The sequence below is a fragment of the Mobula hypostoma genome, chromosome 16 (genome assembly GCF_963921235.1).
Source record: "Mobula hypostoma chromosome 16, sMobHyp1.1, whole genome shotgun sequence".
Taxonomy (NCBI): domain Eukaryota; kingdom Metazoa; phylum Chordata; class Chondrichthyes; order Myliobatiformes; family Myliobatidae; genus Mobula; species Mobula hypostoma.
This window is the reverse complement of record NC_086112.1, coordinates 28,456,339-28,472,117: the sequence shown is the minus strand read 5'-3', so window position 1 is coordinate 28,472,117 and position 15,779 is coordinate 28,456,339. Positions and strand designations below refer to the sequence as shown.

The window sequence follows — 15,779 nt, the reverse complement described above, 5'->3', positions numbered from 1 at the left end:
AGACTTGCACTACGGTGAGGAGGAATTTATATCATTCCTCCATACAAAACTGGTTCAGTTCATCAATATTTCTGGGATACCTTGCAAGAACAGCCTTCTGCAGGTCGTGCCACAGCATCTCAATTGGGTTAAGGTCTGGACTCTGACTTGGCTATTCCAAAACATGAATTTTCCTCTTTTTATACCATTCTGTTGTTGATTTACTCTTGTGTTTCAGATCACCGTCTTGTTGCATCATACAAGTTCTATTAAGATTCGGCTGACGGACTGCTACCCTGACATTCTCCTGTAAAAGGTCTTGATACAGTGTTGAATTTATTGTTCCCTCAATGATTGCAAGCTGTCCACACCTTGAAGCAGCAAAGCATTCCCAAACCTATATGCTGCTTCACAGTTGGGATGAGGCTTTGCTGTTGGTGTGTAATGCCCTTTCACTCCAAATATAGTAGTGTGCATTTCTGCTAAAAAGCTCAACTTTTGCTTATTTGTCCACAGGACACTGTCGCAGAAACATTGTGGAACATTTAGGAACATATCTTTGCAAACTTGAAATGTGTAGCAATGTTTTTTTGGAGAGCAGTGGTTTCCTCCATGGTGTCCTTTCATGAATACCATTTTTGTTCAGTGTTTTTCTTGTAGTGGACACATGAACAGAAACTTTAGCAAGTTCTAGAGATTTCTGCAGGTCTTTTGCTGTTACCCTTCGGTTCTTTTTAACCTTCAGTACCTCACGTTGTTTCTCTTGTGTGACCTTTGCAGGATGCCCACTTCTAAGAAGAGTAGCAACAGAACTCAATTTCTTCCATTTGTAGACAGTTTCTCTTACTGTGTACCGATGAACACTCAGGTTTTTAGAAATGTTTTTGTAGCCTTTTCCATAAAACCAGAATACATGGGAGCAGAATTAGGCCATTCAGCCCATCGAGTCTGCTCCACCATTCCATCATGGCTTATCCAAAATACCATTCAACCCCATACATCTGCCTTCTCACCATATCCTTCAATGCCCTGACCATCAAGAAACGATCAACTTCCACCTTAAATATACCCACAGACTGCAGCCTCCACTGCAGTCTACGGCAGAGCATTCCACAGATTCACTACTCTCTGGCTAAAAAAAATCTTCCTTACCTCTGTTCTGAAAGGTCACCCCTCAATTTTGAGGCTGTGTCCTCTAGTTCTGTATACTCTCACCATAGGAAACATCCTCTATCCATCAACCCTATCCAATCTCTTCACATTCCATAGGTTTCAATGAGATCCCCCCACTTCTTCTAAATTCCAATGAGTACAGGCCCAAAGCTGCCATATGTTAACCCCTTCATTCTCGGAATCATCCTAGTGAACCTCTTCTGAAATCTCTCCAATGACAATACATCCTTTCTGAAATATGGGGCCCAAAAAAGTTGACAGTGCAGCCTGACTGGTGTCGTATAAAGGCTCAGCATTATCACCTTGCTTTTATATTCTATTCCCTTTCAAATAAATGTCAACATTGCATTTGCCTTTTTTACCACAAACTCCAACTATAAATTAACCTTCTGGGAGTCTTGCACGAGGACTTCCAAGTTCTTTTGCACCGCTGATGTTTGAACCTTTTCCCCTTTTAGATAACAGTCCTCACTTTTGTTCCTTTTACCAAAATGCATTATCATACATTTCCCAACACTGTATTCCATCTGCCCCTTTTTTGCCCATTCTTCCAATTTGTCTGTTCTACTGCAATTGCTTTGCTTCCTCAGCACTACCTATCCCTCCATCTATCTTTGTATCATTCACAAACTTTGCCACAAAGCCATCAATTCCATTATCTAAATCATTGACAAACTATGTGAAAAGTAGTGGTCCCAATACTGACCCCCTGAAGAACACTACTAGTCACTGGCAGCCAACCAGAAAAGGCCCCCTTTTATTCCCACTCGCTGCCTCCTGACTGCCAGCCATTCCACTATCCCTGCCATATCTTTCCTGTAACACCATAGGATTTTATTTTGTTAAGCAGCTTCATGTGTGGCATCTTATCAAGCATCTTCTTAAAATGCAAGTAAATGACATCCACTGCCTCTCCTTTGTCCATGTTGCTTGATACTTTCTAGAACCCAAGTACCCGAAACCTCATCCTTAATAATAGACTCCAATACTTTCCCAACCACTGAGGTTAGGCTAACTGGCCTATGATTTCCTTTCTTTTGCCATTTTCCCTTCTTAAAGAGTGGAGTGACATTTGCAATTTTCTAGTCCTCCGGGACCATGCCAGAATCAAGTGATTCTTGAAAGATCATGACCAATGCATCCGGTATCTCTTCAGCCAGATCTTTCAGAGCTCTGGGATGTAGTCCATTTGGTCTAGGTGACTTATCCACCTTAAGACCTTTGAGTTTACCTAGCACTTTTTCCTATGTAATAGCAATGACACTCACTCCTGCTCCCTGACACTCATGGACCTCTGGCACACTGCTAGTGTCTTCCACAGTAAAGACAGATGCAAAGTAGCTATTCAGTTCATATGCCATTTCTTTGCGCCCCATTACTACCTCACCAATGTCATTTTCCAGTGGTCCAATATCAACTCTCACCCAACTTTTACTCTTTATATGACTGAAAAAACTCTTGGTGGTATCCTGCTTTATATTATTGGCAATTCTCCCTTCATATTTCATCTTTTCCCTTCTTATAACTTTTTTTAGTTGCCTTTTGTTGGATTTTAAAAGCATCCCAATCACCCAACTTCCCACTCACTTTTGCTAACTTATATGCCCTTTCCTTGGCTTTTATGCAGTCCCTAACTTTCTATATCACCCATGGTTGCCTGCCTCTGCCATTTGAGAACTCCTTCCTCTGTGGGACATATCTATCCCGCGCCTTGTGAACTATTCTCAGAAACTTCAGCATCTCTGTTCTGCCGCCATCCCTGCCAGTATCCTCCTTCAATCTACCTGGGCAAGCTCCTCTCTCATGCCTCTGTAATTCCCTTTATTCCACTGCAATACTGATACATCTGCCCCTCAAATTGTAGTAAGAATTGAATCATATGATCACTGCCTCCTAAAGGTTCTTTTACATTAAGCTCCTTATAAGATCTGGGCTATTACACAACACCCAATCTAAGATAGCCTTTCTCCGAGTAGGCTCAAGCACAAGCTGCTCTAAAAAGCTATTTCTTCGGCATTCAACAAAGTCCCTCTCTTGTGATCAGACACCAACCTGATTCACTTGCATACTGAAGTTCCCCATTACAATCCATCTTCATGCATCTCTACAACTCTTATTCTAAGGTCCTCTGAAAGTTGTTTTGCTAGAGGCATGGTACACTTAAACAGCTCTTTCTTAAGAGCAGGCTGTATCAGTAACCTGACCTCGTGTCTTTTTTTTAATAGGGCAGTACACCTCTACAACCCACACCTCCAATCTCATCTCACTGATTGGAACACCTGACTCCGAATAGCTTTTGTAGAAGGCATTACCCCAAAGTTTCACATACTTTGTTGAACCTAGACAGTGATTGTTTAAATGGTGTACTCAGGATTGACGAGAAGTAGCTCAATTGCTTGTGTGCTATTAGTTTAGGCAGATGTGTTTGTCTATTATTGTGACTCAGATGAAGATCAGACCACATTTTATGAGTTATTAATGCAGGAAACCAGGTAACTGTGAAAGGATCACAAACATTTCTTGCAACTGCATCTTGCATCTCACAATCTCCTCCACCTATATTATTTGGAAACACCTTCTTTGCTGAAGACTGTTGCAAATAATTCACCTCATGGCTTAACATTGCCTTCAGCATCCATTTTAGTTCCTATTTTTGTTTTTATAATGTTCCATTCTCCATGTACTACCATTTTAGTTTTCCTACATTGAAATAACATTTGTATTTCCATTCATGTTGCAAGTATTCTTTACCTTACATGCTCTTTTCTTACTTTTCAGGTTTTAATTCTGCTTTGATTTTATTGTTATCAGCCTGGGTCATGATGAAATTTAAATCCCTACATTTTCATAAGCAGCCTTTTTTTTTTGCTTTTCTGCTGCATCTCTTTTGCCATCTGGGGAGTTCTGAATTGTTTTTCTTTCTTTGCTTTTCATGTGCTTCCACTTTATTAGAACCACTGCTTCCTTAAAGATAGCACACTGTTCTGTCCACTTCTGGTTCCAATTTACCTGCGTTTAGGTCCACTTTCTTCACATGGAAATTGGCTTTAGATTATATTTAATGAACTTTAATAAACTTGCTATAAACAAACACATAATATTCAACACTAGAAATTAGAGATTCATTAACAGTTCAAGATAAAAGGGCAAAAAACTATTTTTGATGACTACTATTAAATATGCATAGATAGGTAGGAAGCTACATAAGGTCTCAAGGCAAGTGAAAAGGAATAAAGGATAATTGATCTGAATCATTTAACTGTTTCTCTTGTCACAGCCCAATTTTTATTTTTGTGTTTTTGACAATGGCAAGTAGAGATAGAGAAGGTTACAATGGAATGAGGATTTTGAAAGACATAAGTATAGTCTTGTGAAAGCATTACAAGAACTAAAACAGGCCACTGAAGAGGATTGGAAACAAAAGAAAATATTTCATGCTATTAGTCCTCTTTATGCTATTAATCAACAGCAGAGTTTACAACAAGCAAAAGTTTGCAGAATATCAAGAGTAAGAGGCTGGATGCACCAGAATAATTATCTTATAATGGTGCAATTATGTGTTAGGATTTTTTTTTTTTTTTTAGCAATACAGAGCAGAGTAGGCCCATCCAGCCTTATGAGCCACGTCACCCCATCAACCCCCGACAAACCCGATTAACCCTAACCTAATCATGGGACAATTAACCTAGTCGGTACATCTTTGGATTGTGTAAGGAAACCAGGGGACCCGGTGAAAACCCACACATTCCACGGAGGAAAATAGAGACACCTTGCAGAATAGTGCTGAAATTGAACTCTGAACTCCAGAACACCCCAGGAGGTAATAGCAACATGTCAACTGCTAAACTGCCATGGTGCCCAATTTTAGTGTAATATGAACTGCAAATGGTCAGAGACAGAGAATGGTAGAAGATGGAAGCATCAGGCACATGAATGAAAATTAACTTGAAATTTATTGTTATCAAGGGCAGCATGCAGATAGGACAAAACCAAAGAGAAGGCTCTTAAATTGCCACAAGATAACATACTGCTAGGATGCTCTTGCTATGGTCAAATCAGAAAGGGAGTGCCTAAGGAAATTAAAAAAAAATCTTTGTTGGCAAGAAGTGGTAGAGTGGTAGAGACAACTAAATGGATGATCTTTCTATCTTGGCAATGCAATGAAAATCTCCTTGCAAATTGTTACATTTGAGGTTAAAAGCAGGGTTGGAATGGGATTGCAAAGGTAGCGGATGGAAGAATGTAGAGGAGATTCAATTTAATACAACAGCAAACCAAAAACAGGTTTGAGAGAATCTGATGACATTCATAATTACTTTTCTTGCAACCACAAGAATGATCCTCATTGCCAAATGTGTATATAAACTGCCTATTATAGTCATCTCTCATTGAGGTGATGACATAGTGTCGAAAAACAGTAAAACTAAAACAGTAAAACTGGCGCCTTCCTTTGTAGGCGCCATGGTAGCATAGCTGTTAGCGCAACGCTACTATAGGTCGGGGCATCAGAGTTTAGTGTTCAATTCTGGCGTCTTCTGTAAGGGGTGTTTGTACATCCTCCCCGTGGAATGCGTGGATTTTACCTGGCTGCTCCCATTTCCTCCCACAGTCCAAATACAAACTGGGTAGATTAATTGGTCATGATTAGGTTAGAGTTAAATCGGGGTTTACTGGGGTTGCTGGGGCAGTGTGGCTTAAAGGGTCTGAAGGGCCTACTCTGTGCTGATCCTCTAAATAAGTAAATATATTTAAAAAATTCCTTTCCTAGATACCATACCTTATTACCCTGATGATTGAATCGGATTCTTGTTATCCTTGAATTGCCAGAAGGTCGAAAGCATGCTAGTTGATGTGAGTGGCCCCATTCAAATATCCGAACACTACCATCTTGAGCACCAGTCAGATCTAGATAATTTGATAAGTTGGTACAATTTAATGATTTTCTTCTGATCTATTGCCTTATACTATTTCAATAACAACTTCAAAATTTTGATTGAAATGGATGCACTTCATTAATATAACAATACAAGTGGTGGGAAAGCAATAGTTTTGAAGAAACCAGATGTTAACTGTATACCAGATGTATCTTATATATTCCATAATGTCAGTGAGAAATGTAGTTAAGATGTGGGTAATAAATTAAACCTGCCTGTTCTGAGGACATTCCTCATTACATCTGCTTTTTGCCATTGTTGATGCATAACCTTCTCCCTATAAATTTAAAATTTGATGGGCAACCAGAACTTTATTTCCCTCAATGTCAACAATAAACTCAACTATCAGAGGAATTAGTCTTCTAACTCAATATCTTCTTCTCAGTTGCCTTATGGTTCAACAACATAAGCATGTTGGTTGAAACAATGCAAGCACAAGTTATATTTATGAGAGAACTTTCTCCCCAAGATCAACACTCACCAGTGCATTATGGAAATACACACTGCAAGAGAACAGCTTAGATTGGAAGATTTCTCACATCTCCTTTTGCTCTTTTGACAATTATTTTTACATTTGGTTTATCTGATTGCTTTATTCCCCCTTATTTATCTAGGATTTTGAACATCTTTATTAAATCTCCCTTTCTCAGTACAAATGAGAACTATACTTTCTCCAGTCTCTCCACCTTAGAGAGAAAACAAACATCCTTGGAACCCTCCTAACAAACTTTTTCCCAAGACCCTTTATATCCTTCCTAGAATTAAACACAATCTTTTGGCTGAATCCTTTGTATTAGGGGTTCTCAACTTGGGGTCTACAGACCACTTGCTTAATGGTATTGGTCTATGGCATAACAAAAAAAGATTGGAAACCCTGCTACATAAGAAGCCTTAGCAGGAAAATACTGCAGTCAAATATAATGATACAAACGCACGAACAGAAAGGAGAAACAAGAATATAGCAATTTCTCCCTATCAGTTTGATGCTGAAAGAAAACAGACCCAAAATTGGGTCAATCAGGGAAAGAAACCAGTTCATAATTTAATAGAACAATTTTAATTAATGTTTTTGAGCCTTATATCACCAGTCACCCAGATTCCCGACTGACAAAAGATGTACATTAATACAATATTCTTATACCATCAGAATCAATATTTTATTCAAAACTGTCATCTCACTGACATAAAACCTATTTCTTAGACAAAGACTCCCACCAAAATATTTTACTCAATTGCAATTTATTGCAAAAAATAATGTTAAAGACAGTTTAGTAATTCTAAAATGACAATAAACTCAAGATATACAGTCTTGACTATCACATACATACAGGGTTATGCTCACAGCAAACTCACAGTAAGGTAGTGTTGGATGGGAAGCCATTCTCCTGGCGTTATTCATATTCCTCTTAATCATCTGTCAAAGTTAATACTACATGTTATACTAGGAACATTTACAGTGTATAATTCAAGGAAATCAGAAACAACAGGCCAGAAATTCAACTTCAATGCAGTGACTTTTTGTACTTTGCTCTTGATTTTCTTTAATTTAGTACAATGAGCATATATTGCTATTTTGTGCATATAGCCCATAAACAGGGATGAATTTCAAACTGAGCATATTTTCAAAGTTCAAAGTACATTGATTATCAAAGTACATATACGTCATCATAAACAACCCTCAGATTCATTTTCTTGTGGGTATACTCAATAAATCCATAATAAAATAATAACCATAATCAATGAAAGATCACAACACCTTGGGTGTTCAACCAGGGAGCAAAAGACAACAAACTGTGCAAATACAAAAAGGAAGAAATAATAATAATAAATAAGCAATAAATATTGAGAACATGAGATGAAGAATCCTTGAATCCATAGATAGTAGGAACATTTCAGTGATAGGGCAAGTGAAGTTGAGTGAAGTGTCCTATTGGAAAACCAAACGCTATGTGAAATATAAGATTTTATATTTTTTCTTCAACATGCAGTAACACTTACTGCCACTTACTATAATCTGTTTATGTACTATTTGCTTTGGTGTTCAACTTTTATGGAAAATTCCCTCTGTGACAATTACTTGCCCAATTGCAGCTAACCATATAATTTATTCCCTTTAAGAAGAAGTGCATTTTCTAGGGTTGCAACCATTGGTACATAGTATAAGAGTTATAGTTTCCACTGAACTATGCAAACAAACATTATGCATCCTGACAGTTTATGCACAATAATATTCTGTTGCTCACTACTTCAAAATGGTTCAAACATGAAAGAAGGCTGCCAGGATACAAAACATATCTAATCAAAGACTTAAATTTCAGATAAATATTGAGATAAAAACATTGGAGGCTGCCAAGTGACTATTGCATGATTCATGATAAATGCCATCATAAAATAAACAATCAAAATCAAGTACTTACTGCATAATATCCTCAATTTTTCAGCTGCGCTGCTTATTTTGAAGTAACGGATTTTTGGCATTTGTAAAGTAATTAATGATAATCCAATCTTAAATATATTCTACTAAGAGCATGAAATTATTATTTTGCCATTGTTTTCAAGTGATGTAAAACAATGCAATGTGTGGACCAAGCAGCACTCCATCTGTATACCATAAAGTATTGAAACAAAAACAGCACTTTAAGTACTCAATTAAATTTTGTTAATCCTTTCTCAAGTCTGGCAATTATTGTTCACTTTCTGTCATGCTGCCTGAATTGTTTGTTGCAGAAGTACAGCAGCCCAATTCCACTGACTGGTTTTCCAGGCTACCTTAAAGTTCACTAAGAGCCAGTGATGTTGCTAGGATGCTGAGTATCAAAAGAGTTAACACCAGCACAAGACAGGCACATAGAAATTAGCGCTCCTATTTTAGTGCATATTACACTAATCTTCACTGATATTCTGAAAAGAATTGAAAAATTGGGCTAAAATACTTAAAGTTTACACTTTTGTGCAGCACACAGTTTTATGCACTAAAACGGGTCTGTACCTTTCAGAAGCTGTAATGTGGGTTCACATGCCATTGTCACGCTGATTGCTGGCAAATATTACAGCACTTAAAATGACTCTGTGGCAGCCAGGTACAGTGGCCATAAAAAGTGTCAAATGAAGGAAATATGAAAAGAGGATTATGGTGCCCTCCAGTGCATCTGAATACCTAGACACACGGTGACCTCACCTGATCAACTACCTGGCAGTGAGTGAATCTGATTCATTGCACGGTACTCTTGATCAATGAGCCGCCAGTGCAGACAACTTAATAGCAGTTTCATTTCTGACCCTGCATGACAAACAGAGCGTAGGTAGGCTTCAGCCCAAAACTCAATTTCTGCTGGCAGTGTTGAAGAAAAGCCTTGTGAACTCTGATGCCATCAACTTCACAACTGCTGCTGAAGAAATGACATCCATACTACAATAAGCCATGCCCAAAACACCTGAGTTAACTTCCTGATGATTGTGAATTGACCAAAAATGATTCGTATGATGAACGAACATTAAGAAAATATACAAAGAGTCCAGTTCTCAGGCAAGTATGCTTCATTCATATTAATGAATCAACTGTAACAACTGAGCATTTTCATGGTCCCTTTTATCAATGCTAACCTTTTATTTACAGAGTGTTATTTAAACAGTACAAATTCTCAACCTGCCATAGCTGAATTTGAACTTATCTTTTGGTTCAGATCTCAGCAATCGGTGTTCAGCAATATAGCCACCTCAGTAAAATTTTACATTTAATGGGAACAAACTGTTTTATGCATTCACTGCTCATCAGACAATCAATACTAATACAACCTCAAAGAAGAAAAAATGCTCTTCTTTAGGGTCTTAAAGTTACCTTTATTTAGACTAAACATAAGACCTAAGACATAGGAGCAGAATTAGGCCATCTGGCCCATCGAGTCTGCTCAGCCATTCAATCATGGCTGATCCTTTTTTCCTATCTCCTCCTCAGCCCCAGTTCCCAGCCTTCTTCCCGTAACGTTTGATGCCATGTCCAATCGAGAACTTATCAATCTCTGCCTTAAATACACTCAATGACCTGGCCACCACAGCTGCATGTGGCAACAAGTTCCACAAATTCACCACATTAACATTAACAACATAAATATTGTATGGTAAAAGTGATAGTAGTTTTGGGCTAAGGCAAAACTCTAATTGGTGACAAGAATTCAAGACTTTCAATCATGCTTGGAGAAGTTGTCAACTTACCTCGTTTATTGAAAAAAATCCTTCGAGCTCCCATAACACTTAGTTGAATTATCCTTAATATTCAAAGTTAAACAACAGGATCTGCATCAGCTGGAAAAATGGGCTGAAAAATGGCAGACGGAATTTAATGCAGATAAATGTGAGGTTTTGCACTTTGGTAGGACCAACCAGGGTAGGTCTTACACAGTAAACGGTAGGGCAATGAGGAGTGTAGCAGAACAAATGGATTTGGGGAATACAGGTATATAATTTGTTGAAGGTGGTGTTACAGATAGAAACATAGAATATAGGTGCAGGAGTAGGTCATTTGGCCCTTCAAGCCTGCACTGCCATTCAGTATGATCATGGCTGATCATCCAACTCAGAACCCTGTACCTGCCTTCCCTCCATACCCCCTGATCCCTTTAGCCACAAGGGCCTTATCTAACTCCCTCTTAAATATAGCCAATGAACTGGCCTCAACTGTTTCCTGTGGCAGAGAATTCCACAGATTCACCACTCTCTGTGTGAAGAAGTTTTTCCTAATCTTGGTCCTAAAAGGCTTCCCCTTTATCCTCAAACTATGACCCCTCGTTCTGGACTTCCCCAACATGGGGAACAATCTTCCTGCATCTAGCCTGTCCAATTCCTTTAGGATCTTATACGTTTCAATCAGATCCCCCCTCAATCTTCTAAATTCCAACGAGTACAAGCCTAGTTCATCCAGTCTTTCTTCATATGAAAGTCCTGCCATCCCAAGAATCAATCTGGTGAACCTTCTTTGTACTCCTTCTATGGCAAGGATGTCTTTCCTCAGATTAGGGGACCAAAACTGCACACAATACTCCAGGTGTGGTCTCACCAAGGCCTTGTACAACTGCAGTAGTACCTCCCTGCTCCTGTACTCGAATCCTCTCGCTATAAATGCCAGCATACCATTCGCCTTTTTCACCGCCTGCTGTACCTGCATGCCCACTTTCAATGACTGGTGTATAATGACACCCAGGTCTCGTTGCACCTCCCCTTTTCCTAAACGGCCACCATTCAGATAATAATCTGTTTTCCTGTTTTTGACACCAAAGTGGACAACTTCACATTTATCCACATTAAATTGCATCTGCCATGAATTTGCCCACTCACCTAACCTATCCAAGTCACCCTGCATCCTCTTAGCATCCTCCTCACAGCTAACACTGCCGCCCAGCTTCGTGTCATCCGCAAACTTGGAAATGCTGCATTTAATTCCCTCAACCAAGTGATTAATATATATTGTAAACAACTGGGGTCCCAGCACTGAGCCTTGTGGTACCCCACTAGTCACTGCCTGCCATTCTGAAAAGGTCCCGTTTATTTCCATTCTTTGCTTCCTGTCTGCCAACCAATTCTCTATCCACATCAATACCTTACCACCAATACCGTGTGCTTTAAGTTTGCACACTAATCTCCTGTGTGGGATCTTGTCAAAAGCCTTTTGAAAATCCAAATATACCACATCCACTGGTTCTCCCCTATCCACTCTACTAGTTACATCCTCAAAAAATTCTATGAGTGATAGGGGCATAAAGAAAGCTTTTGGCACGTTGGCCTTCATAAATCAATGTACCGAGTACAGGTGATGGGATGTTATGTTGCAGTTGAATAAGATGTTAGGCAGGCCTGATTTGGAGTATTGTGTGCAGATATGGTCATCTACATACAGGAAAGATGTAAACAAGGTTGAAAGAGTGCATAGAAAATGTTGCCAAGTCTGGAGAACTTGAGTTTAAAAGGAAAGTTTGAATACGTTAGGACTGTATTCTTTAGAACATAGAAGATAGAGTAGAGATTTGATAGAGGTATACAAAATTATTGGGGGGGGGCACAGATAGGGTAAATGCAAGCAGGCTTTTTCCACTGAGGTTGGGAGGAACTACAACCAGAGGTCATGGCTTAAGGGTGAAAGGTGAGGTTTAAGGGGAACATGAGTGGAAACTTCTTCACCTGGAGGGTTGGGAGAGCATGGAATGAGCTACCAGCACAAATGGTGCAACCAAGCTTTTTTTTTAAAAGAGAAGTTTGGAAAAGTACACGGATAGTAGGGATATGAAGGGCAGGTTGATGGGAGTAGACAGTTTAAATGGTTTCAGCATGGACCAGATGGGCTGAAAGGCCTGTTTCTGCGCTGTATATCTCTTTGACTCTATGACTGGTCTGCCACCAAATTAAGTCTAGGTTGATCCCAATGCTGAGTAAAACTAATATGAGTGTACCAGAAACATGAGAAAATCTGCAGGTGCTGGAAATCCAAGGCAAAACACACAAAATGCTTGAGGAACTCAGTGGGTTAGGCAGTATACCAGAATTGGTCTGATTTCAAAAAATTCTATTATCACTCAGTTTATACTTGAACACTATCTAATCTCAGTGGATACAGTACAAAAAGAGTTAGAAGGGAGGAAACTTAGAAAACTTAGAATTGTTCCCTCTAAAAAGAAATAGCAACTTAATATCTGCAACATAAATATCTCTGGCTTACAGGAATTAAATTGTGGAACTAAAACCACAAATTATCGAAACTCTTACCAAAATATCAATGCATATCGTTATTATATCTTTCTAAAGCAACAAAAGCATCTAGAACATATTGTAAAATGAATGCTAAAAATATTTAGCAGGGCAGGTAGCACCTGGGAAAGAGAAAGGAAGGCCCTTCAGAACTGGAATGGATGAACTTAGTGCACTTAACTCTCAAGCATGCTGGTACACACCTTTAAGCAGATGAAGGTACATAGGCATAGCTGGAACAGAGGGAGGAGGGGAGGACTCCAAGCCAGACTGATACTCCAAGGAATGAAAATTCCTCTAACCAGCATCTTGTTAGAAAACCTACACTCACTGGAGAACAAGACTGAGAACCTAAAGGCAAGATTGCCGATCCGGAGGAAAATGAGGAATTGCTGTGCTTTGTTTCATGAAGACATGGCTCAATCTGGACATGCGCTACATGCTGGGAAAACCCGAAGACTTCTCAATACACAGGAAGGCAAAAGAAAGAGGTCTGTGTTTTATGATAAGCTCTTTGTGGTGCTTGGACACAGTTGTCTTATCACACTTGTTCCCCCCACCTGGAACATCCAATAATTAAATGCTGACCATTCTACTTTTCAAGAGAGTTGTCCTCTGTGATCCAGACTGCAGTTTACATATTGCCAAAAGCAGATGTTAATCAGGCACTTGAAATATTGAATGCAGTCATCACCAAACAAGAAATAGTCCACCCAGCCGCATTTCAAGTCATAGTCGGGGACTTCAATTATGCTTGTTTGAAGACATTTCTGCCCAATTATCATCAACAGAAAACCTGAAGCACTAGGGGTCCCAGCATACTCAACCACCTAGACTGCCATTTGGGAAATCTTGACTATCCTTCTCCTACCTGCCTACAGGCAGAGGCATTGTTCCAGAGATAAGGACCGCGTTCAAGGACTCAGGATCTGAATGCATACACCACAGTGGTCACGGACTTTATAAAAACAAGTCATAGATGAGTTTGTCCCACAAAATCATTCAGTCTTCACCAACCCAAAACCCTGGATGAACCATGAGATCCACAGTCTGCTGAAAGATAGATCACTAGCAGTCAGATCTAGTAACCAAGTAAGGTAGATAAAAGAGGTCCAAGTATGATCTTCCAAAAGCCATTTCATATGCAAAGTGGCAATTCCAAACAAAACTTGAATCACTGAAAGCTACTAGGCAACTGTGGTAGGGCTTGAACGATACTACTTCCTACAAAGTGAAACCAAGTGATGTAGGTGACAAGACCACTCTTAGATGAGCTCAATGCCTCCTGCACACCATTTGACTGTCAAAACATGGAGGAACCTTCATAAACCCCCACAACTCAATGACTCTGTGATTTCAGTCTCTGAGGCTGACATGAGGCTTCAGAACAATGAACCCACAATAAGTATCCGGCCCAGATAGGGTACCTGGTCAAGTACTAAAGACCTGTGCTGATCAACTGGCTGGAGTGTTCACCAATATCTTTAACCTCTCACTTCGGCAGTCTGAAGTAGCCACATGCTTCAAGCAGGCTTCAATCATACCGGTGCCTAAGAAGAACGTGGTGATCTGCCTCAATGACTATCATCCAGTAGCACTTACATCCACTGTGATGAAGTGCTTTGAGAGGGTGATTTCAAAACATATCAACTCTTGCCTGAGGAGCAACTAGGATCTGCTCCAATTTGCCTACAGGTCCACAGCAGATGCTATTTCATTGGCACAGACCATCGCGGGTAAAGCCCTGCCTACCATTGAGCACATCTACAAGGAGTGCTGATGCAGGAAAGCAACATCCATTAGCAAGGATCCCATCACCCAAGCCATGCTCTCTTCTTGTTACTCCCATCAGTGAGAAGGTACAGGAGACTCAGTATCCACATTACCAAATTCAGGAAGTTATTACCCCTCAACCATCAGGCTCTTGAACCAGAGGGGATAACATCATTCAACTTCACTCATCCACAACCTATGGACTTACTTTCACTGACTCAGTCTCATTTGCTGGATATTTAGTGTTTATTTATTTATTTTCTCCCCTCTTTTTATTTGCAGTTTGTCTCTTGCACATTGGTTGTTTGTCCATCCTGTTGGGTGTGGTCTTTCATGGATACTATTGTGTTTCTTGGACTTATTATGTACATCCACAAGAAAACAAATCTCATGGTTATATATGGTGATATGTATGTACTTCGGCAATAAATTTACTTGAACTTTAAGAATATTTCAAAAACGTGGAGAGTTGAGGTTCTAAGCCATCAGAAAGAAAGGAAGAAATTGCTTAAACTATTTGTTCAAATGTGACTTGCATTAAAAGTCATATGATCAACATTCATTGGTCAGGTCCTTGTGAGAGTCAAATAGCAATAACGGAAAATCTGCTACATATTCAGACATCACCAGTGAAAAATATTTACAGTTGATCTGTCTATAATTCTAAATTGCCCGGTGCATTACTACAATCAGGAAATGAGGTAATATTCCGTAACAATTTACAAATCATTGATCTACGTTCAAATAAAATTATGAGTTGCTGTAAACATTGAATGGTAATGACGATTTCATTACCTTTATTGTAGTAATTTCCCAAAGAAAGTCATTTATCTTAAACCTCAATCAGTTGAGATTCCCAGTGACAATTAATTGTCTCGTACAAGTCCTCCTCAGTTTACAAATGCCCAACTTATAGAGACACTATACAAATGCACGAGAGTTTATAGACTGGCGATAAGGTCAGCTGCTGTGGGGCTGCAAACCTCTTCTACCGGGTGGAAACAGCGATTTCCCGCAAACCTTTCCTCCTCATCCCATGCCGTACAGAGGTGGGTGAAGCCAAGCAGAGCTAATAGCATTGAGCAGCTTCACTCGCTTTTTCACTGAATCAGTGAAGCTGACAGGCACTGCTCTCCCTGTGCATGCTCACTCTGGTGACAGGTCTGCTATGATTTTTACCACATC

At 39.5% G+C, this 15,779-nt stretch overlaps 1 protein-coding gene across 6 annotated transcripts in view; it reads right to left on the bottom strand.

Annotated features, from left to right (window-relative positions):
* Positions 1-15,779, bottom strand: part of dmxl1 (Dmx-like 1) — a 201,695-nt gene that overhangs the window by 22,671 nt on the left and 163,245 nt on the right. For all 6 annotated transcript variants that reach the window (XM_063068695.1, XM_063068698.1, XM_063068696.1 and 3 more), the window contains 2 exons: positions 7,440-7,500; positions 5,930-6,057 (listed from right to left, as the gene is read on the bottom strand). In XM_063068695.1, the coding sequence (XP_062924765.1) occupies positions 5,930-6,057; positions 7,440-7,500 (189 nt within the window). The remainder of the gene's footprint in view (positions 1-5,929; positions 6,058-7,439; positions 7,501-15,779) is intronic.